A 24199-nucleotide genomic window follows, 5' to 3' on the forward strand; every position below is an offset into this window, starting at 1 on the left:
GTACCGCAGACAGCCGTCATAAGGGGCTTGCTGCAGAGGAGGGACACAAACCGAGAAAGGGGGTGCAAGAGAAAGGACGCAGTCCTGGGTATGCTGAGTGGTTCTGTGGAAGGATAACAATGGTCAAAGTGTCTCTTCTTTTTCTCGTCTCACTTTTGAACGAGAAGTTTAAGCTGAAAGGTGAGTTTCACATAAACGTTATATTTAAAAAATTCCCGGTCCTTTCAATTATCTTGAAAAAAATCAGCAAAGCCGTAAGTAACTTAACGAGTGGTTAAAGCGTAGACTCGTCACGCTACGGTTCGATTCTCAACATGGGTGCAATATGTAAAGCAGATTTCTGGTGTCGCCCGCCGTGATATTGCTGGAATATTCCTAAAAGCGGCATAAAACCATACTCCCTCACTCACTTATAATTTATATCACAATGATATAATAAGGTCCCTTACATCGCATGCTTTAAGCGCCTAGTACCCGTTATAACCCGGATGTATGTTTTCAGAATATTGTTTCACAATAACCAATAAGTGATATTATTTTCGTCGATATTGATTTGAAAATAAGTTAGGGATGTTTGTTTAAAGATGAAAATAAGCACGCCAAGTGATTTTTCTTGGTAGCATTGCACCATGAACGATGCCTCTGTGCATTAGATTCTTGTTTGTAGTGGTTTCAAAGGTTGATGAGTCGGATTATGTTACGGCGGAACAGGTTTGGGGGATTCACTGATAACTTTACGAGGCTCTTGCGTTATTTTATTTTGAAGAATGTGCTGACATTATGAGTTAAAGCGGTTGTTTTATTTTAAGACTGCTAAGACATCATATTCGGACTGATGCTCTTGTTGTCAATCACAAGAGGAACATATCTGTGTGCGGCGGTGAGTTTAGTTTGACGCCTGACTGTGCGTTTGTTATTTAAAGCCGCACTCTACAACACTCCCGCTATATGGCGGAGTCTGGACAAAATATTCCAGAGATCAACAGCATGAGCATCGATCTAAGCGATTGGGATACGATTGGGATTGGCTTGTGCTCACCAAGTCAACGAGCCTGACCACCCGTCCTGTCAGCAGCCTCTTTCGACAAGCACGGTTACTGAAGATCAGGTTTAACCCAGATCTTCACGGGTAAACAACTAACAAACAAATCATATATTTGAACACAAATTGGGTTTGTTTCATCCTGGTACCTATATATCGAAGGTGTGGCCCAGAAGATGAGTCGTTCGCTTGTCACGAAAAATCCAAGAGTTCGATTCCCCTCGAGGACACATTGTATGAAGTCCATTTCTGGATTACCTGCTTAAAACACTATTCATTCACTCAGTAATTGTCACACTCATCAGATAGATATATGTTCAAAGTAGCAATTCTTAAAGATATACATTCCATGGTTTTCAAATCCAGTCTGAAGTTTTGCATTTCCTCTTCATTTATCTGAACTGAAGTTACATTATTTCTTGTGACAAAGATACAAGTATAGAACTGTCATATCTAGAGATAAAGAACGTTTTGCCGTATCAGTGACGTCACTGAAATACCTGCGCCCAACTCTGCTATGATGTGCATGTAGGGGTTTGTATTTCCGTTTCTTTTTCTCTTTTTTTTCATTACTTTATTGCATCTTTTTTGGTTGCTGTCAGAGATGTTCCGGATTGCACGACTATTAATGTTTCATTCCTGTTTGAGATGAGTCAGTCAAATACCCACTTGAAGCTTTAAAAAGATGTGTTTCCGACGTCTATTACCTCCTCATGCAAATCTTGGAGGCCTCATTTATTCAAACTGTCAGCTGTTTTGTCAGTGCCCCGCTCAGACGATGCTCTAGTTGCTTATTTTCTATGTTCTCAAACAGGAAACAGCTAAATATGACACCCGTATCACGATATAGCTCATGCTTCCTTTTTGTCTTGGGAAAGAAATGAATCATGATTAGGCATTATAATTAAAATGAATTGATGGAAACGAACACGGGAACACATTTGTTTAAGTGTTCCTCTATTCTGTTCAGGTTTCTTCACAAAGTATGCATTGAACTGTAGGTGAAATTCTGTAATTAAATAAATGAACATTTTTACTTTCATGTGTTCCCGTATTTGTTTGCATGAGTATTTGTTGTCTGTAGCAGCATGACTATCGTCGTTGTCGTCATCAATCAATCAGTTTTACAGTTAACAACTAATTTCAAATTTGATGCCTTTTCAGTGAACTAGACACATTGACAAAATAAATATTCACTGTTTTTTTTTATTTTCCTTTATAATGTTCATACCATTTTGGGTCAAGAACTTTCATTTTTGCAAATTTAACAAAGGCCCTAATGTTTTTGCAAATGTATCAAAGACGTCCAACCGGGCTTGTCCATTCTTCAACAAGATCGTAGTAGGAACGTGTTACGCGGTCAATAGCACGTGACCTGATGATGAATGACCAAGTACACCTAGGTCATCCTAACCCTGGACAGTGGTCACAAGGTCAAGTGGTACAGCCGACCCCTTTTTATGTCCATATAACCTGAGTAAGTGCTCTTTATGCAACTGGTTCAGACAAGGTTGTGTTTTAGGCCCTCTATTATTCACTGCAAATGTATCCGGTTGTGGAAACCAATATGAACATTAATTAATTAATAATGTCGTCTCAGGCAACAGTTATGCATTATGGAGGAGGGAAGATGGTTAAACACGCGTGCACACATACATAGACCCTGTTGTATAATTTCACTTGACCCTAACGTTGAGCTATTTCAGCGAGATCATACAAGTTGACTAGACGGGTTCCGTCGTGGACGTGTTCCTTTTAAAAGTACAATAACCAAATTTATTAGGAAGCATTGTATATCCGACATTGTACATACAAGTGCACTTGGTGTCAGTGTCAAGGGAACGTAACCGTGTGTTATGAAACGTGCAGCTGAAATGTCCGCGTTACAATAATACACAACACAATGGAAACTCTTTGTCTTTGTTTAAATAACTATTATAATGAGAAAATTTAAAATATCCCAAATTTCTAATTCTGTGGAGGATTACTTGGGTATATTTTTTTTTAATCTGACAGGCACTGGTAATTATCAGTCTCATTTTTTTTCAGTTCAAAATATCTGAAACATTAGTTGTAATTGTCCCAAGTCAGCTCTCAAATAACATATTCACATGATTTTACTGGTTTAAATACACTTTCAAACTTTTGAAAGAGGCATATATACACATATTAAGCAAATGCCGATGTCTTCGTAAGACGTATTGTCGTCGGGTCTCAAATTAACCATTTCCCAGACTCATTCATCTCATTTCAGTATAATTTCAATTCATCAGGTAAATGAAAAACACAAGGAAACAGACAGTTTATTCCCAAAGATCGTAAAACCAATACATCCAAGATGCAAGTCTACAATATATGGCAAGTTTAGATTTCGGGATCTAAAAATGAAGAAAGACCCTGGTTTCCTTTTCATTATATGTTATGTCCATTTTTATGGACAGTTTTTTTTCTGTAAAATATGTAAAATATGAATCAACAGCGGTGATACGATAACCAGACAATTAGCGCCTATTAACTTCTCACCTTACTTGCTGTTATTTAACCACTGTTGTCGTTCCACAGGTACAAAAATACCAATCTGTTTTGACACAGCAAATATCTTAAATTCAGTTACCATGCGAAATGGTTCGCAATGGCAGGAGTGCCAAGAAGGTACAAGCCTTTGATCCGAGATATACATGTATATCTGCAACAATGTTTCTAGTTTTTCATTCGAGGGAGCAACACTATACTCCGAAACGTTCAGTCCCTCAAAATAGACCAAGTTGACATCCATAGGTTTCTCCTCTATATGTATCACTTCTAAATGTCCTTCACTTTAATGTCAATTCTGCATTGAATTTTACATGTGACCTCTGATCGTGATCATACTGGACTCCAAAAGGTCAAGCCAGATGATCATATGGGTCAAGTAGGGGCGCATGCATCTCACGCTCGGACAGCCAGAGCTGTTTAAGCATTCAGGTCTATTCGTGGCCTTTTCAGAGCAATATCAGACCACTTAATCATACAGTGTCATGTTTCAAGAAAGAACGTGAAACTAATTAATGAGAGGGATGACCCCGTGAAAACAGCAAGTTGAGTGACATGCATATCTGTTTAAAGGGACAATGGCGATACAAGATCTTCCATCACCTTCACCCAAAAGCCAGTGTTTGCCCGGAATCCTTCATCGCCTTCGCCCAAAAGAGAGTGTTTTTCCTTAACCCTAAGACGCTGCAGACCCTAAGGACCCAGAATCCTTCATCACCTTCGCCTAAAAGCCAGTGTTTGTCCTTAACCCTCAGACGCTGCAGACCCTAAGGACCCAGAATCCTTCATCACCTTCGCCTAAAAGCCAGTGTTTGTCCTTAACCCTCAGACGCTGCAGACCCTAAGGACCCAGAATCCTTCATCACCTTCACCCAAAAGTCAGTGTTTGCCCACAATGTTTCATCACCTTCGCCCAAAAGCCAGTGTTTGTCCTTAACCCTAAAAAGATGCAGACCCTAAGGACCCAGAATCCTTCATCACCTTCACCCAAAAGTCAGTGTTTGCCCACAATGTTTCACCACCTTCGCCCAAAAGCCAGTGTTTATCCTTAACACTAAAAAGATGCAGACCCTAAGGACCCAGAATCTTTCATCACCTTTACCCAAAAGTCAGTGTTTGCCCACAATTCTTCATCAACTTCGCCCAAAAGTCAGTGTTTGTCCTTAACCCTAAAAGATGCAGGCCCTTAGGACACAGAATCCTTCATCACCTTCACCCAAAAGTCATTGTTTGCCCTTAACCTTAAAAGTTGCCGACCCTGGGGACCCAAACCATAATAGGTTGTAGCCCTGGTCAGAGTGTGTAGGCCTTATATGTTAGCTATGATATAAGTAATTCCGGCAAGCAGATTTATGTGACAACTGACAAACTGAGTTGAATGGTTCAATTTCGAAATTCAAACTAGAAGTTACTGAACGATATTTTCCCTTAACCGACGTTTTCAAAACCTGTAATGTGATAGTAATAGAAACTTAAATGTAAGGACTTTTATCCTTTATTTTTTCAGGCCAGAACGGCATTCTATTCCACTTACGTAAAAATTCTTTAAGACATTAACGTGTTCTCTGTTAAGTTAGTTATCGTAAATTCGTTTTCGGATTCATCATAAAAGGAATGTAGAATCTGTTTGTGAAGTTCTAAACTAGATACAGCGTTGTTGTTGCATTCAAAAACGTTTATGGTAGTGAAGAATATATCCAAAGATGGCGCGTCTGTTGCAAAAATTATAATTGATGTAATTTCCTAGTTTGGCTTGTGCCTTGTGCACTTGGATCCCGTTCCTGAAAGTGATTTAAGTACTACAACCGTCACAAATGTGTGTTAAGATATAAGGGTTGTGTCTACGTTAACGCTAAGATCGGTTTATGAAATAGACAGACGGACGGACGGACGGACGGACAGGCAGGCAGGCAAGCAGGCTGGCAGGCAAGCAGGCAGACTGATTTTATTCAGTTATTTTGGCCAACTGGCCCACATTACCAATGCTGTTACAACACTTTTGTTGTCACGTGATAGGAATATAGAAAAACTGCATTTAAACACTTTTTTTAAACATTCTTGGAGAAAATACATTTCAGAATTTGTGCTACTGCTTTAACCGTAGGTCTGTTATGTGAATTCACAAATTTATAATTTGAGAGTTACATACATATTTGCCATTGAGAAATGTTAAAAACGTTAATCTCAAATCATTAAATTCTTGATACTGTAGTAAAATATGAAATTCATCGTGGATTTTTCCGCTGTTACAATGATTACATAAAGTGTTCTGTCTTTCAGCATCCCTATTTCGTCTGGCTGCATTCACATTCGGAATTTACAAAATACCTACAGTAACATTTTATCAGGAAACAGGTACGCTTCAGGTTAAAATCCGAATTTTACGAGACTATAAATACTCCAGAATGTGAAGATTATACGGTGCCTTACCAATTTTGGACATAAATATCCACTAATCTTTGCTTGAACAGATACAAAAACAGTTTTTCATCTCCAACATTTAGCCACATGCAAACAGTGACAAAACGGACATCAGAAACCCAGTTTCTAAGTTTATGAAATGGGGACCTGAGTCCTCTCAGATACACATTTGAATGAGTCGGGTGTAAGTTGTAAGTATAACTTGGTATACAGGATCGATTTACACTTCTAAGAAAGCATTCTTACGGGCGAGATCACGACAGTCTAAGTTGGGCCATTCACCTGGTCATATTTGTCTTTTACATAATGGCGTAAGTCATGTAGGCATCTGTTTCTGTGGGAGGACGGAAGTCAGGAATGCATCATGTGCTAAGTAGCACATTTAAGTATAGTGAGCCAACTACAAAGGAAACATTTGGTTCAGCAAGTTAAAACCGACCCTTCAGTTTGTTGTAAAACAATATTTCCCAATGTTTTGCTTTGTTCCTAAAAATCGGAATTTCAGTACTTCCGCACAGCAGTCGCAATTCCAAATTATCTAATTGGATTGTCCTGTCCGTCGATCACAGGATTGTCTGGTTTGTTTACCCGTTTGGTGTCCGCTTTTGCAGAGCTACTGATGTTGGGGTAAGGCAAATGTATTTCCATTTTGAGGCAAATTTTGTGAATGGCAGGCCAGGGCAGGCCAGGTTTACCCTTTCCGTGAACACCTGGTGTCATCGCTGATCCATTTATATGTTTCACAACTAGTATTCCTTGACACCTAACGGTGTTTGTTTGTTCTGTTCATGTATTGTTTCGGTGTGCACAGTATCTTCTTTTGTTTTCAGTTCGTATTTTTGGACGTTGGTCTTGTCTGTAAGGGGTCTAAGGCGGGGGGATGCACTTGTTCCGGGTTTTTTTATTCAACGTTAACAGGCTTTCCACTTCACCTTACCTGGTTTCCCTGGCACGTTACCACACACGACACCCCAAGAGCATATTCTATGTCTTTCTTAACGATCTTTTTTTATATAAATCCCAACGAAAAGTACACATAAGATTAACATAAAATACATATGTTTGGATTTCCTTAAACTACATCAGCTACAGTTAAACTTATGCGGGAAATAAAGAGGAACTTTAAAGCAATATTCACACCAACACGTGCCAAACTTGTAATAAAAGTGTCTAGTATTTACATCAAGTGAGACTAGAATGCGGCTTAACTTTCTAACACAAGGGATATGTGTCAAAAAGGATTTTTAATACCCTCTTATTTCCGAGTCGGTGACCTTTAAGCTGGGCTAGGTTAACAGAATGAATCATCCCGACTTGGATATTCATATTTTTAACACATAAACACTTGTTTTTAACAAGTCCATAAGCATGCTTTGAAATATTACAGTGTCCTCTTTAAAAAATATTATAATGAATATATTACATAAATCACGTAAAAGTCAAAGTAGTTCTCTCACATTAACCAACGCCTTTGCGAAAGGTTTTTAATGAAGTAAATGTACTTAGATGTCACATGTTGGAAATACAGAGAATGGCTTTTTATTCTTCACAAAATGTTCCCTGACGTGTATGGAGCCTTACCAAAACTATTTTCTGTGGACGCCCAGATTTGCATTAATATTAGCGCGGCTGTTTTGGAGGCGTTACAGAAACATGCAAATTGGGTTCACAGGGGGTTATAGTTGCTTGTGGTGAGCGTAAGTGTCATGTTATGGCTGTTAAAGTTTGACACAGATAATATCTTAAAAGGAATTATTATACGAAATGGTTGGCAATGGCAGGAGCTCCATGTAAACACAGTTGCCCGAAACCTCTTTGCAAAGATGTCAGGGCAATGACGTCAGAATAGCTTTAAAGAGCAAGCGTAACAATTCCATTGCTACGCATCTCTGTTACGTTAATGTTATGCAAAAACAAAAATATCGAATATGTAAGTTAAAATTGTATAGAACTTGCTAAAAGTGATTACTTCTACTTTATCAGTAATTCATTCTTGATTCAGTTTGTAAAAAATAATTTGTCACAGTGAGTTGGTAATATTGTGTAAACAAATGAAAAATATTGTCTCATTATAGACTATACTAAGAACAGATTTTGATAAATCTGTGCCCAAAAGGGAACGATGCCGTAAAAGAGAATTGATTCATTCACTTAAGCACGAGGGAATTCTATTTATTTTTAAGGCTTTTTAATAATATTGTGCAAACGGTTTATAGTTAGAATCCTTTGAGTGTAGACCGTTCCAGGATGGTTCATTTCTGGGATATGATATTGATAACTTGTTATTTGTAGTGGGAATATGGTATTTGTCGCTTATATCTAAGAAACCATTGAAAGCTTTGTTTGTAGGTCTAATGGCGTGTAATGGTGAGATGTACGTACATCTTCAACGCACTGCCCCAGGGAAAGTAATTAGGTTCAGTGCGGACCCTTGTTTGTCCTCAAATGTCTCAAAAATTAATGAGGAGTTATTGTTCATAATTTTAATGTCGTAATTGTGTATTTTAGAACCATTATTATCCAAGAGAATGTCACCAACAACCAAATAGTTATGGTTACCTTTGAAAGTGTAATAGTGTCAGTTGACATCAATGACAAGTAAATGCATGATTATCCGAATACAACATTTCCCAATTAGTTTTTCCAAAAAGAATTCCTGCCAGTTCTTCACGAAGATTTAATGCCACCACCAAGGGCATGTCAGTCTGGTGCCAAGAGATTAACCCTTTTTGCGTTTTACACGTGGAATCCACGTGGATGTTCCAAACTGATGACATCTTGGGCGCTTGTAAAGGGTTAAGTGAGTTAGACATGTAGAATGTTAAGTCTTAGGAGCAAGGGGCGGGCCAAATTGAAACAACAAGTATATCTAAGTGTTCTATTGGACCATCGTGTTAATACCATGGGCGGACAGAATACCTGGCGTCGAAGTGATCAGTCCGACAGGAGGACCAATAGTCTCTGGCCAACCGTCCACCATGTTGGTGTCTGGAATGTTCCGGCTTATGTCGCTTATGTATGGATACTATTTCGACACGAAAGCAAAAGGTTTGAAAATTGTTTTTCTTGCCAAATAGCTTTCTGATAATGTTAGTTGAATAGTTTTGTGTTGTAAGTATGGGTTCATTGTCTGATAGTGTTGAAGGAAGGGAACTCTTACGATAGTAGCCTTGAGTGATCTGTTTGTGTGCGCGCGTATGGTTAAGTGTGCGAGCACCTTTGTGTGATGTTTGTGTATTTGTATGTGTGTGTGCGATGTGAAAGCGCTTGTTATGTTTTTGTGGGCATGTGTGGGTGCGGTGTGCATACATATGTGTATGTACATGTATGTATGTACATGCGTGCATGTGTGTATGTTTGTGTGTGCACGTTTTCTGGTGTTTGTGCATTTGTGTGTGTATGTGTGTGCGCTCGCGCGAGCGTTATGTGAACGCACATTGATGTGTGTGATGGCATGTGTGGGGTGCGGTGTTCATACATATCTATATGTATGTATATATGCGTGATTGTGTGTGTGCGCGTTTTGTAGTGTTTGTGCATTTGCGCGCGCGTGTGTGTGTGCGCGCACGCGCAGTGTGAATGTGAGTATGATGTGTGGGGACACATGTATGGGTGCGATGTGCATGCGTGTGTATATGCATGTACATTCGTTCGTAAGTGTTGTATGTGTATGGGCTTTGAAGTGCTAAATATCGGTTATATTACACCATTTTTTTCAAATGATACGCATGAATCACCCATCTGGTTTGAACTGAATTTGATTTGAGTTGAATGTAGGGGAGGTCGACGATGGTACCCTTGAGTGATGCATGTGTGTGTGTGTGTGTGTGTGTTTGCGTGCGTGCGTGCGCGCGTGTGGTGAAAGTATGTATGCACCTTTGTACTAGTACTGAATTATCAGCAGTATTGCCAACACCGATGTTTATGCATATGAACAGCTTCTCAGCCAGTGATGCTTTGGAGGAGGATTTAAGAGCACCTGTTGCCACTGAGACAGAAACTCTCTAATTTAGAGACATGAAGTGGTGTATTGTTTCAAATAAAAACGTATCACTGCTTCCAGTTCTGCAGCATACATCCCATCATCTGTGCACTGAAGCTGAAACATTACGCTAACAACCTGACGGGAACGATTACTCCTCTGAATTTAGAAGGCGTTGAACTTGCAGTTGTAGCACAGTTTTAGCAGCATCTTAAACTGGGCAACGTAAAAACTAGATCCCTGTCAGTTGTCTACGTCCCCGCAATCTTTGATGTGCCTCAAATGGCGTGTTGAGCCATGGCTATCGGCTGCAGATATGTGGACAAGTCACCTGCTGAGTGAAATGTTATTTTGCCCCTTAGCAATAGGTTAGGATTAAGATTTAGACGCTGCTCCTTGCTGCATGTACATGCATTGAGGAGTAATAGGGTAGTCTTGTGGTTTAAACGTTGGCTTTACACGGTTCGGGTTCTATTCGCAACATGGGCACTTTGTGAGTGAGTGAGTGAGTGAGTGAGTGATACTATCTCAGTATCACTGATCTGCTGCACTCTTGAGTGAGTTAATTAATAGTCACGTCGGAAATGCTTCATCCATATCGTAACGAGAACAACTCACACGTTAAAATGAATGAATTCAGAAAAAAACGTGCCACTGGACAATAAAACTAACATAGCATCATAGATTTTGGCTTGAACCTAACGAGCACGGCTGTGACTATTGAAAGACTTTAATCATACTTCTGCTAAATAATACTTCAAACACAGTCACATTTGTATACGTCTACATACGGATGTATTTGCAGGGTTTGTTTAATTTATTCAAAATCGTAAGCTTCCAATGTTCACATTTGTGCAACTTGGATAATCATAGTCGTCATGTTTGATAGTCCTACATTCTTTAACTTTGGACTGCTTTCCCAAGTCCTTGCTAAAAGACCGCCGAATTTTGTCTGATGTACAATGTACAATGATGTACAAAACTCTACATTGTAGTATCAATCTTACTACATAGTTCCATATTGCCCAATTTAGCAGTTTATTTTTTGGGGGTCGATATTGATTTAATTAAAATCTTGCATAATTTGATATTACCAAGTTTTGGGATGATACAGTAATGAACTTGCATGCTTATATGTGCCCGGTGTTGCATGATCTCTTTGCGGGGTATAGCAATTATCTTGGACAGTCCTTCATTGTCCAGATTTAAGGAATATTTTTATCCTTCATCTTGCATACTTCATTATTTCCAGTTTTGTGTAAAATATTCGTGATATTGCACATCATAATACTCATCTTGCATACTTCAATGTTCCTAGTTTTCAAGAAAGCGTTCATAATCTTGCACAACTGGCTATTTCACTTTTGTAACATACACACTTATCTTGCATGCTTTGATGTTCCCAGTTTTCAAGAAAGCGTTCATAATCTTGCACAGCTGGCTATTTCACTTTTGTAACATACGCACTTATCTTGCATGCTTTGATGTTCCCAGTTTTCAAGAAAGCGTTCATAATCTTGCACAGCTGGCTATTTCACTTTTGTAACATACGCACTTATCTTGCATGCTTTGATGTTCCCAGTTTTCAAGAAAGCGTTCATAATCTTGCACAGCTGGCTATTTCACTTTTGTAACATACGCACTTATCTTGCATGCTTTGATGTTCCCAGTTTTCAAGAAAGCGTTCATAATCTTGCACAGCTGGCTATTTCACTTTTGTAACATACGCACTTATCTTGCATGCTTTGATGTTCCCAGTTTTCAAGAAAACATTCATGGTCTTGCGCCACTGAAAGTTTCAGTTTTGCAACATACTTATTCATCTTGCATGTTTCAATGTTCCCAGGTTTGTGGGAAATATTCATGATCTTGCATAGCAAGACTAATATTCATCATCTCTCTCAGCTGAATATCGGCTTTGTAGGATATACACTCATCTTGCATAATTCAACCCTTTCTAGCTTTCTAGAAAACATCCAGGATTTTGCACTGCTGAATCAGTGTTCGCATCAACGCAGAAATCTGCGTTTTTCAAGCAAAAAAATATAAAACAATATTTTGCGTGCATGTTTTGGACGCATAGATTCTGATCTACTTAATTCTAAACAGTACCTTAAAGCGTCAATATAGAAAACAATATATTTTGATATGATTCAGGTGTGTAATGAAAATTTCACGCTCAAAAGATTTGGACAACATATTTATAGTTATATTTATGCACTCGTACAGAACCTACCGCGAACACTGTCAATATTTCAGCAAACATTCCCAGTTACGTTTGATATATTCATGATCCTCTATTGCTGAGTATTTTGAGGCTCTGCAGGATACATACTCATCGAGCATACTCCAGTGTTCCCAGTTTCGTGTGAAATATTCATGACCTTGCACAGCTGAATATTTCAGTTTTTCAACACACTTATTAATCTTTTATGCTTCAGTGTTCCCAGTTTTGTGGGTAATATATCATGATAGCAGGATATCTTGAAGCCGTGCGGGCTATATACGCAGTCTAAGCACACATCGTAGAGAAACGTGTTAGTTAATTCATCCATGTGATCAGCAATAACAGATGAGGCTATTGCCATGTTCATCAGTATGCGCGTCGAGCCAGCCTGCTTCTTTCATCTAGTTAAGATGTTACCCACTATCTTTTACCAACCAGCTTGTTCCTCCCCAAGGACAAAACATAGAAAACAAAAATAAGGAATCGCCTGTCGTGTTTATGCCTCCTTTACGATGAGAAGCTACGTTACATGTCATACTGGGTGGTCATAAGAGCGCTATATAGAACAAGAAGGATTAGGAGGCTCGTCCATTAGGAAGTGTCATCCTCCAGTTCTACATATGGGAACGTGGACTTGTGCTTATAGTCTTGACGTTGGGTTAAGCAGTGTGATAGGCCGATGTTACCGGTTTTGGAGGAGTTGGGGGTTTGAGGGTTTTGTCTTTCTTCTTGTTTGTTTGTTTATTTTTTTTTGTTGGCGTTTTTTGTTGTTGTTTTGGTGGGAGTTTTTTTTTGTTTCTGTTTTTTAGGAGGGTTGTGTGTGTTTTGGGAGGGTTTTTCTTTTTTTTGTTTGTTTGTTGTTGTTTTTAAAACCAAACTGTGGTTTAAATTGGTTTGCTAACGTGAATAATAATATCTTACTTATAGTTGAATCTGTGAATTTACAAACTAACAAGGAGGTTTGTTTGTTTTTGTTTGTATGTGTGTGTGTTTGTTGTTTTTAGGCCGCACTAACCTTCATTTCAGCTTTTATGGTGGAGTATGTGGATCGAGCCTGTACCAGACAATCCAGTGCTTGTTGACAATGTAGGCCTAAAGTGTTTATCCACTCCGTTGTCCATTGGTGATGTGTGGTCCTGTACGTAGAGCTCTGGTCACGAATCAGCTGAAGCCTACTACTGAGAGTTTCTAGGACTTTAGTCCTGCCCCACAACCAAACATATGTGATACATGTGACCTCACCTTAGGCAAGTGAGTTTGTTCAAAACTGCCTCCGTTCATCCAGCATTAAAATGGATAGCTGGTTATCTTGGGTAGAAGTAGTGAGATTACAGCGTCCAGTGAGCAACTAGTCAGATGGATACTAGGCGCTGTATAAATGCGTTGTCATTATTTATTAAATTTGTTATTAAACAGACAGACAGACAGACAGACGGAAATGCATGTACGTCTCCATAATTATGGTGAGTGGGTTTAGTTTTACACCGCTTTTAGCAATATCACCGCGAAGCACACCAGAAATGGACTTCACACATTGCGCCCATATGGGGAATTGAACCCAGGTCTTCGGCGTGACAAGACAATGTTTTAGCCACTAGGCTACCTCACTGCCCTCTTAAGACATGATGATAATGTCACTAGATTTGAGGATCTGAAATAGCGACACCACTGATTCATTAACATGTGATTTTATGTCTGATCGGAATGACAAGTGCGAACATGAGCTTCCAAGACAGGACACCGATCCACTAAACGTTCGTAACGTTACTACCTGTCGTAACTCTATTGTTCAAAATAGGATTGCGAATGTCAGAGCTACGAACGCTTTGCAGATTCGAGGGATTCTTAGTCCACAAAGCGGTTCCTTACCTCATTCGTAAACCTGGGAGCTACCGCGTCGGAACGTTATGAACACACGGCTGCTCGCTAGGGTCCACTCAGGTGCGCTATCGAAACTTACACTGGGCCTAGATTTGCGAAACGTTTGTAGCCCTAAGAATTCTTAACTTCGATCGTAGTCAGTGTGTTAAGAAAGGGCCTACGGAGGTCATAGGGCTACGAACGTTTCGAAAGTCTAGGCCCTGGGGCGCGTTTTAGGTCAAACCTATTTTAAACTGCAGAGTTACGACAGGTCGAACGCTTTGTAGACCAGGACCCTCATCTCGACGGACCGCGTAGCTGAGCTACAGAAATCGACACTACTGAACGTGCGCTCGCTGTTGGCTTATTTACGACATTGTGCCATTTCTTATCCCAGACGTGTGGTTATTTTGTCGAGAAAAGTTTTTATCTCGTTTTTTAAAAAAAATAGTGCTTCCTTTGTTTTTCAGCATTAGGACTTGTTGTTGAATGTGTGTAGACAGCTGGACTGATATATCATGCAAGGTTGCTGTAATGGTTGACCTCTAACTGTGTCGGTGACCTTGGGTCATGGTGCATTACAGACGGCGGAAGAGTGTTTTAAGATTTATGGAAATAGTGTCGCTGTGGAATTTTTAAGACTTACAATGCAAATGAAAGGTCAGGAAAAACATAGTGATTTTCAGGTGGGTCGTGTTTTAATTGCCATGTTAAGTGTAAAATATCACAAAAAGTATTTCAAAGGATGGAGACGCAGTGTCAGTGGGTACATTGACAACGTGATGAAAAATGTGTTGACGCCGACAGTATGTCTTTTCATCGCTTCTAATCACTTCGAAAGCAATAAAAAGTGCAAGACTCATGATGATGGAAAATTCAAACCACACACCTTGACGGCAGCAATTCTTTAATCCATGTACGTGCAAAATGTGATGAATCAGACAAATAGTCTGCATACAGACGCTGAAACGAATATATCCAAAACACATGTCTATGATTTTCTTCTTCTTCTTCTTCTTCTTCTTCTTCTTCTTCTTCTTCTTCTTCTTCTTCTTCTTCTTCCTCTTCTATAATATGGGCAATAAATTAGGGCAGTGTCTGGCAAAGACAAACGTTCCCGGACCCCTTTTTCATTACATTTTAGGAATATAATTGAGAAACCGTTTTTTCTGTAAAACATGTTCGTTTCAGATACTAGCTTTTTGTAGGTTTATAACTGTTATTTCCAGATCCAAATGAGGGAGCGAGTTTAGTTATTTGCCGCTTTTAACAGTATTCCGGGAATATGATGGCAGGAGACACCAGAATAGTATTCACACATTGTACCTATGGGGGAACAGAACCGGGGACTTCGGCGTAACGAGCGAACGCTTTAACCACTAGACTACCCTCTCGCCACTGCAAATGAATGAGCGTCTGACCTTTGAAAGTGGGACATTGTCTCTTTCAGTCCTCGTGAGAGCCAATAACGGGCATCCCTTTTTGCTCTTTTTCAGATCCGACGCCAAAGCCTGTTCTAAAACACCACTGGGCTTACACGGGGGAGGACGGTAAGCTTATCGCGCATTTTAAAAAATTGTGAAAATTGAGAGATCAAGATTACCCCATTTTTGTCAGACTGTTAAATATATTTGAACTGAATTATTTTTTTTTTATGTTCAAACAGTTCCATGCTCGTATGATGGAATAGGGGCGTTTTAATTAAATATGTATTTTTATACCAGTTTTCACAAAGGATAAAAAACGTATCTATCTCAGAACGGTATGCAAGACTCGAATAGCCATCAATACTTTCGGCCTTTCTTACTTTCAGAACAACATTTAAACCACAGAGATATTTGAAAGCTGTGACTATTCCAAACTGGCTAAGTTTATATGTGGCGTATTACTTCTGAATTTGAAGAGGGAAGGGCGTTTGGTATCTGTAGATAAGAAAGATTTTGTAAGCATTGTAAAAATTGTAGTGTTGTGGATAAATTTCATTTTTGTGTAAAGCATTTATAAGCTGGAGACAAACGTATATTCCCCAAAACGTTTTATAATTTCATTCTGTTAATAACCACTAAGGATTCAGAACACAGCTCAGCACATCTAGCATACATTAATTTTATACTTAGATCTTATTGTTCAGATGACTCCTATTGCCTGAGCATTGTTATGTACACTATTTTTCCTTAAGTAATATGTCGTTGTGCGCCAGTGGCCTAAAGCGGTGATACATAATTATTATAGGAAACTGAATGAACCAGAGTTTATCATGGATTAATGCTAGAAATAATCCGAAGAAATTATAGCCTAATTAATGCAACCAAATATGTGTCAGTTTATGGAGAATTAGAAAATCTGGGTATTTTCATAATATGATAATGACAGGAATTCATGTCTTGAAGTTAACATATGCTAACATAAGTGGTTGAGTATTTTCAAAATACTTTGTAAGAACGGTTATCAACAGCCAAATCCTATTTTACAGGAAAACATTTAATACACTGCTTGACATTGCATGGATTCAATCAAATATTGAAAAGTCAGTAATTCAAAGAAATCATAAGCGACATTATTCAAAGATAATCGCAATTTTTCAGATAATATCAAGCAGCTTTTACAGAATTGTAACCTTCGTGACAATAATATTTTAAGAATGGGTTAGTTTATATTTATTAAAGTCAGACCCGTGAAGGTCCGGAACTGAACAGGCCTTCAGCAACCCATGCTTGCCATACAATGAGACTATGCTTGTCGTAAGAGGCGACTAATGGGATCGGGTGGTCAGATTCACTGACTTAATTGAGATCGATGCTCGTGCTGATGATCACTAGGCTGTCTGGCCCAGACTCGATTATTTACAGACCGCCGCCATGTACCTGGAATATTGCTGAGTGCGGCGTAAAACTCACTTACTTACTCATCGACAGTATTTCTGCGATATCGTGACAATGAACATTTTGTACATGTATTTTGGAAAAATAATTTTAAAGAATAAATCACGTACGTCACAATGCGTGTATGAGTACGTCGGAGCAGGCAAGCACATAGCAAGCCAGTTGTTTCGGTAAGCCCGATCTGTTGCAAAGCGTTATATTTAGGTAGCACTGAGGGCTTGCCCAGCCTTTTTTAGCAACAATCATGTGTAAGTCCGGGCATTTTTTATAATGGTGGCTACGCCCCTGGCAGGTGCGGGTACAGTCATTACACCACACGTAAACCATTAACGTGTCTAATATTATATCAGTATCTGTCACATGCCATTATTCTGAGTGTCTACATTCACTCACTCACTCACTCACTCACTCACTCACTTATAAACGCTTTCTCAATTTACTTGAAATGAATGTCACCGTTGTGTTTTTCTTTCTTTTTTATCCACAGGTCCGGACTTTTGGCCTCTGCATTATGAGAAATGCGGGGGGCAACGTCAGTCACCCGTCAGCTTCGAAGAGAGCATGATAGAGTACAACACGAATCTCCCAGAATTTCACCTCTACAATTTTGACGTATATAGTCAAATGACGGGGAACACCATCTTGAACATAACGAACAATGGGCACGCTGGTACAAATCGTTTCTTTATATTCAAAAACCTTTTTTGTTCACTCTTGCTGCCCAAGTAGGTTATGTCTGCTTTTTAAAGTACCTCAAGTTACATGTACACAGTAACTAGCACAGGTTAAGTGCTTGTCTAATGTTTTATGTTAGATTTTAAGATATGACCTTCACCTTTGTTCTCTTTTCGATACAGCGAGTTGTGCACTCAAGGGAGACTACTACGTTGATGGCGGCGGTCTGGCTGGCCACTACAGAACTGCTGAGTTTCACTTCCACTGGGGTGGTGACAGCTCGCAGGGATCGGAACACGCCATTAACGGGATGAAGTATCCACTGGAAGTAGGTGCACTTAAAGTAGATTAGCGTGAAGTACAGATACACATAATACCCTATTTCATTCCGAAACATCATCTATGTGAGACCCGTGAAGATCCGGGTTAGAACTGATCTCCAGTAACCCAGGCATGTTGTAAAAGGCGACTAACGGCATCGGTTGGTCGGTTTCGGTGACTTGGTTGGCACATATCATCGTATTCCAAGTACGTCAATCGATGCTCATGCTGTTGATCACTGGATTGTCTGGACACAGTTTTCGATGTAAGGAATCGAATCTGGGTCTTCCGCGTGACAAGAGAACGATCTACCTCCATCGCCCCTTATAGATAGGTGATGTTGATGTTGATGTTGATGTTGATGTTGATGTTGTTGTTGATGCTGTTACAGATGCATGTCGTCAACTACGCTGAAAAGTACGGCAACCTGTCCGAGGCCATGAAACATCCAGACGGACTAGCAGTGCTTGGGGTCTTCTTCAAGGTAAACCAGATCCGCCGCAAAACTGTGAGACATGTACTGAACATCAAAAGAAACGCAACTCCGTTTTTGTCAAGTCTTAAAATAGAAGACAGAAGCATGAACGCTCGCTTTTATGCGATTTCATTTTTTCTTTGGTTGTTCAGTGTATTATACCATCAATATACATGCATGTATTGCAAGGGTTTGCACAGCGACCTCAGAGCTGCGAAGGTCTCAAGTATGTTTTAAACAATTGTAATTAGGATCAGTTCGAGCTGTTATAACTTAGTGGAACGTGACCAAGCTGTGTTTGTCTGTTTGTGTGTTTGTTTAACGCCGCACTCAGCTAAACAGCGGCGGTCTTTGAATAATCTAGAGGGCAACATCATGAGCATCGATCTGCGCAATCGGTACACAATGACCTGTCTTAACCAAGTCAGCAAGCCTGACCTTCCGATCGCTTTAGTCGCCTCCTACGACAAGCATGGGTTGCCGAAGTCCAGTTCTATCCCAGATCTTCACTGACCCCAGCTATGTTAAACAGATGGAATATATGTCCATGATAAACGTTCTGAATACAGATATCATATACAGTCGTCTTGCTTGTAGGTGTCGGAGCGGGATAATCCCAGTCTACAGCCGATTATGTCTGCGCTGAGGAACATCATCCACTACGGTACGTGAACAGTCACAGCGAATAGTTTCTTGCAATAACAAAGGTTCCTTTTGCAATTCATCCAAAGTGTAAAATGGTGTCCACTGCCCCTGGATCCGATGACTGTCGGTTCGAATGTTCGACACGCTTTGAAATAGATAGTGAAAAAATGTTCAACACTCACACCTGATATCTTAAGTTTGGGAACTCAAGCTTTATTGTCTGTAAGAGGCTGCTTGTCACTGTAACTGAACTACTGACAGTAGAGGAACATGAAGTTAGAAAAGGATTCGGGATTTGGGATTTGCATAATTTAGCGAAGGGTCGAAGTTCGACGGTGCCGCCATTTCATGCATCCAAATGCGTTTTACTTCGCGCAACTGATTGGTTTGCCAAGATTCTTGGCAATGAGGGCGTACTATACTGGTACTATACTGGTACGATACTGGTACGATACTGGTACGATACTGGTACGAGCTCTTTTGTTGGTCACGGAAAGAGGCGAGTAGTTACGAATGTGAAATGGACGAGAGGTGATGAATGATGTTGCTGCTATTGACAATGATCCGTATTAATGTTGTAAGATTTGCAATTGGCTGATGTTGTAATTCTGTTAATGATGGGTTTCTGTGAAATATATCCGAAAGTCAGAACCTTTCCCTAATTCAGTATACACAGATAGATATTGTCAGCACAGCTCGTCCCTTTCCGTAGTTATTCGACTTGTGTCGGAATGACACGACTGATCGTGAATGACTACAGATCTGTGTCTTTCCATGAATTACAAAGAACATGCGCTTATGGGTTAGTATTCTTAGCTATTATCTCCCTTCCCCCGATGGGGCGTTGGGTGTAGCTTCCTGCTAACGCCGAAGGTCCGGGTTCAATCCCCCCATTTCCGGTGGATGCTGGATATTGCTGCGATATTGCTAGAGACGATGTAAAGTTTAAATCAATCAGTGAGTCAGACTTTCCCTAATCATTTTGTTTTCTCGGAATGACGAGAGATCCTGAATGTTACATTCTAAGTTGTTCACTGGTCACGAGGAGGCTTGGGTTGGTGTGCCTTCGATGTATGTGTTCCCGAGCCCGAACGTTTCGTCAAAATTTATTTATTGGAATGGCAGGCAAATCTTTTCGTAGCCATCGTCCGATTTTGCAGACACAAGAAAAACAAATTTAGACTTATCTCCCTTCCATCGATGTGCATTCGCAAAATATCGGCAATCTCCGTGCATCATGCGTGATTCAGTGTTATTCGAGATGAACAAGTACTACCACGACGTACCGAATGCGGTGATATTGGCAGGAGGGTACATTGCAATGTACCTCGCTTACGAGCGGGGTACATTGCAAAAAATAGAAGAACGATTAACCAGTCAGAAAACGACATTTAGATGTGAGGTAATACAATCCGTATTGTTTTGTAGGTAGCTACGAGGTGGTCAACAACTGTTCAGTTCGGGCCTTACTGCCTAAAGACCTGACGTCCTTTTATCGGTACGAAGGCAGCTTGACCACTCCGCCCTGCCACGAGAGTGTGCTGTGGACAGTGTTCACTGAGGTCCAGGAAGTGTCCGAGAGACAGGTAGGAGACATGGCTATAGTGTCGTGGCTGACCACTGTGACATCAACATCCCTTCCCAACCTTTTCATCACCGCCAAACTGGCCCTTCTTGGAAACCACCAGACCTCAAACCGTGAAGATCTGGGTTAGATTGTTCTTCAATAACCCATGCATATCGTAAGAGGCGACTAACGTTAACGGATGGTCAGACTCGCTGATTTGGCTGTTACATGTCACCATCGTATCCCAGTTGCGTAGATTAACGCTCATTACACTTATCACAGTAATGCTGAGTTCAGCATTAAATGACAAACAAACGTGGTGACTAAGTAGCTGATTAACAAAAAAACAAAAAAAATACCAGCATACCAACTTGTTTGGCTGTTGACAGTCGTAAAAGCTAGCTAAATTTGGACTGTTAGATCTGAAATGTGTTATTCCTGTAAAGATTCCTTACTGTCAATTGACAACCTTCCAAAAGGTATGAAACGTTGTTTGTTACCGGAAGTACTAGGTATCGCCCCGGGCGCATCTCTATCGACTTGCGTCACTCACTTCACATCAAATAACGAGTTCTCGCAAGATGGGACTTTCCTCGTACATGACATTGTGGTCACGCGAGTGTTGTGTCACGTGACCTGAGATCATCTACCGCGAGAGTAGGGTGACCCTCAGAAAACCGAGGTGATGTACAACGCCTGCCACATCAATGGCCCTGTGTGACGTAATGGCTCTTTGTCGTCCCCGTGCCTACTCAATCGAGGACCTAGATTCAGTGTCGGTGATGCATTCTTACAATTGTCGTTTATCAAGCAGGTGGATCTGGTGGGATAGCCGCACTTATATACTTAAGGGTTAAATACACTATTCTTTGGGTGAGCAAGATTTAACGCCGTACTCAGCAAATATTCCAGCTGTATGAAGGGAGTTTGTAAATAATCGAGTCTGGACCAGACAATCCAGTGATTGACATCACAAGCGTCTCTATACGTAATTTGGATTGGATGACATGTGTCAACGCGGGTCTGAGCACGTCGCCTCTTACGACAAATAATAGTTGCTGAGGATGAGTTGGTGCGCCTAATGGCTGCAGGAGTTGTCTGATCCCCAGGGAGTTGAGATTGAAATGCGATGTGTCGTTGAGACTGACATCCAAAGATCGCCATGCAAAACGTCTTTGATACACAGTGTTTTGAAAGGGTGATGCGGGGCTGTGTGACCCTTGGATATTCCTTATTTCCTGAACCGCAGCGTTATGCTCTATCATTTAGCTTATCTTTACAAAAAAACAACATTCAGTCTTTGACAGAATGAGACGTAGGTTAATGTTTTCGCCGGGACGGTCATAAAAGGAGATAGCTCAGTTAAGCGACAACTGAAATACAGAAACATTTAATTTTTATATTTTCATTAACACAAACAAATAAAAGCTTGTGGCAACAATTTTATTAAACTCATAACTGTATACGTTAAAGTGGGAGGCGATCAGCGTTTTGGCAGCCACATTCATTCTAAGGTCAAGGTCATTACTATAACTAGTGCAGTGTGTCACGTTCCTACACCCCGGCAAATCAGCCTACGTGGTTTCGTACCCTTTGGCTTCTGGCCAATCAGAATTGGACAAATTTATCTCAAGGGGAATAATAGCATGTGAGTATGTTATGACAAATATATAAGCACTGCCCGTTTCTGTTGCAGCTGAACGCACTACGGTCACTTTACGAACAGGACCATGAAAGCCATTCTCCTCATACTGGTCACAGCTTGGCAATGAAAGCCCCGAAAAAGATGGCAAACAACTTCAGGCCTCTCCAGCCGCTCAACAGAAGAAGGATTTACAAGAGTTTCCCGGGCAGTCCTCCACAAGAGAGTCAGTCCTTCCCAATACCATCCGCTACCCATTCCACAAGTCAAACAGGGACGGCAGCGGGAGTCCCAGGGGATCACAATCAGCTCGCTCCCATCATATCGGGCAGCGCCACGCCCATCGGCACCGGAACGCTGTTGGCCGAAATCATTAAGAATCGGGGTGCTGTTTTGGCAGAGGTGCAGAACGCTCAGAAACAGCCAGTTGTCATCTCAGAAGCCAATTCCAAAGTTCCAAGCTCATCTCAAACCGTTGACGCTAAAGGGGCAGCACGGCAAACCCAGCAGACTCTCAGCGAGCAGAACACCGACGTGAAACTTCCGTCGGCAGGGACCCTCGGGCTCATGGGTAATAACCCGGTAGAGATCACCACAACCAAACCTGCCGCTCCTTTTGTAACTCTCGTCAGTGGAAAGTTCCTTCCTCCTCTACTCCCTGGAGAGAGTATGCATCAATCCGGATCCGTACCCAACCGACTGGGGATGGGACCGCGCATACCGTACGTCCGGCCGTACGTCAACAGAACCGTCATGACGTCAGGAGCTCTCCAGAAACCTTCCTACAACCCTAACCGTTCTGGAGGGTCGAAATATAACGGGCCTTCAGCGGGGGTGGTGTGGCTATTCACAACAACAAGGCCCCCGACACGTAATCGCTGGACCCCTAACAGCCACGGATATGTAAGACCGCTTCATCCTCCTTCCAGCACTCGTGTCGTCTACCAACGACCACCGCCATCCTACCACTTCCGCTACCCAACGCCTTTACAACGACCCCCTCAAACAGTGTACCTCAACACCGCTCCCAAACCTGTGCGCGTCCAGAAACCTTACTTCTACAACTTTTATTTCAACCGGAACAGCCCTGCCCCATCGCGATACTCCATGTCCCCCGGGGGCTTTGGGGGATTAGACTTTGGGGCCTTGGGGGAGCTGAAGAAACGGCGAAGGCGCAGTCATCCTGAACATAAGCCCGAATGCAAGCACTAAATAGGAACAGTTGACTGACGGCAGTGCGGGTTTTATTTAAGTCCTGAGATCAAACACTTCGTAACGCACCCCAGAGTGCTAGGTCTCGTGTTCTTCCGGAGAGTAACTATATCAGAAAAGTTTAAAGTGTTCCAGATTTTCAACCAACTGATTGATGCCACGGCTGAGGAGTTTCATCTCTTGCTGGGGAGAAGCATCATTGTTCCTTAAAGGCGCCCTCGTCTTCTCAATGTTGACTGATCTCAATGAAACAATATGGGATGCTCTTAATCTCGACAATCAGTTTGAATGTTACAATAGCTCAAAACCACGCCTGATAAAATGGCTTCTATTACAGCAATTCATCTGGGATTCTGTAATTTATTTACCTCTTTGTTATTTCCTCATATGTTTCCTCAGCGTGTTAGTCTCATTTGTGTTTTGTTATACTTTTGTGAATATTCTTCATCAACATTAGCTTCACGTCTGTTCGTATTGACACTGTTTATCTCGTGTATATATATTCTGCTGTTCATGCATCGCGTTTATGTAGATTTTTGTTAAAAAAATAAATATGTGTTAAACCAAGCACATGACTACAACAATGGATTCTATCTGAGTAGTGACGTCGATCAATACTGCTACCCGAACAGTAATCACCCCACAGAAAACAACACAATATATATCTGCCCTTCGACCTGTCTAAATTTAGTTCTTGGTCCGGTGGTTAAAGCGTC

The 24199-nt window shown here is 40.8% G+C and overlaps 1 protein-coding gene across 2 annotated transcripts; it reads left to right on the forward strand.

Moving 5' to 3' along the window:
• Positions 1–24050, forward strand: LOC137298374 (uncharacterized). Of its 2 annotated transcripts, none has more exons than XM_067830615.1 (8): positions 1–180; positions 15561–15614; positions 17434–17616; positions 17804–17949; positions 18334–18426; positions 19015–19081; positions 20491–20648; positions 22326–24050. In XM_067830615.1, the coding sequence occupies exons 1-8, from the start codon at positions 120–122 to the stop codon at positions 23481–23483; spliced, it is 1920 nt and encodes a 639-aa protein (XP_067686716.1). In that variant the 5' UTR covers positions 1–119; the 3' UTR covers positions 23484–24050. The 2 variants fall into 2 exon arrangements, with proteins under 2 accessions (XP_067686716.1, XP_067686704.1); XM_067830603.1 differs by lacking the exon at positions 1–180 and adding an exon at positions 8965–9043 and having other exon boundaries at positions 22326–23568.
• Positions 24051–24199: the final 149 nt, after the last annotated feature.

This window comes from Haliotis asinina, chromosome 1 (assembly GCF_037392515.1).
Source record: "Haliotis asinina isolate JCU_RB_2024 chromosome 1, JCU_Hal_asi_v2, whole genome shotgun sequence".
NCBI lineage: Eukaryota > Metazoa > Mollusca > Gastropoda > Lepetellida > Haliotidae > Haliotis > Haliotis asinina.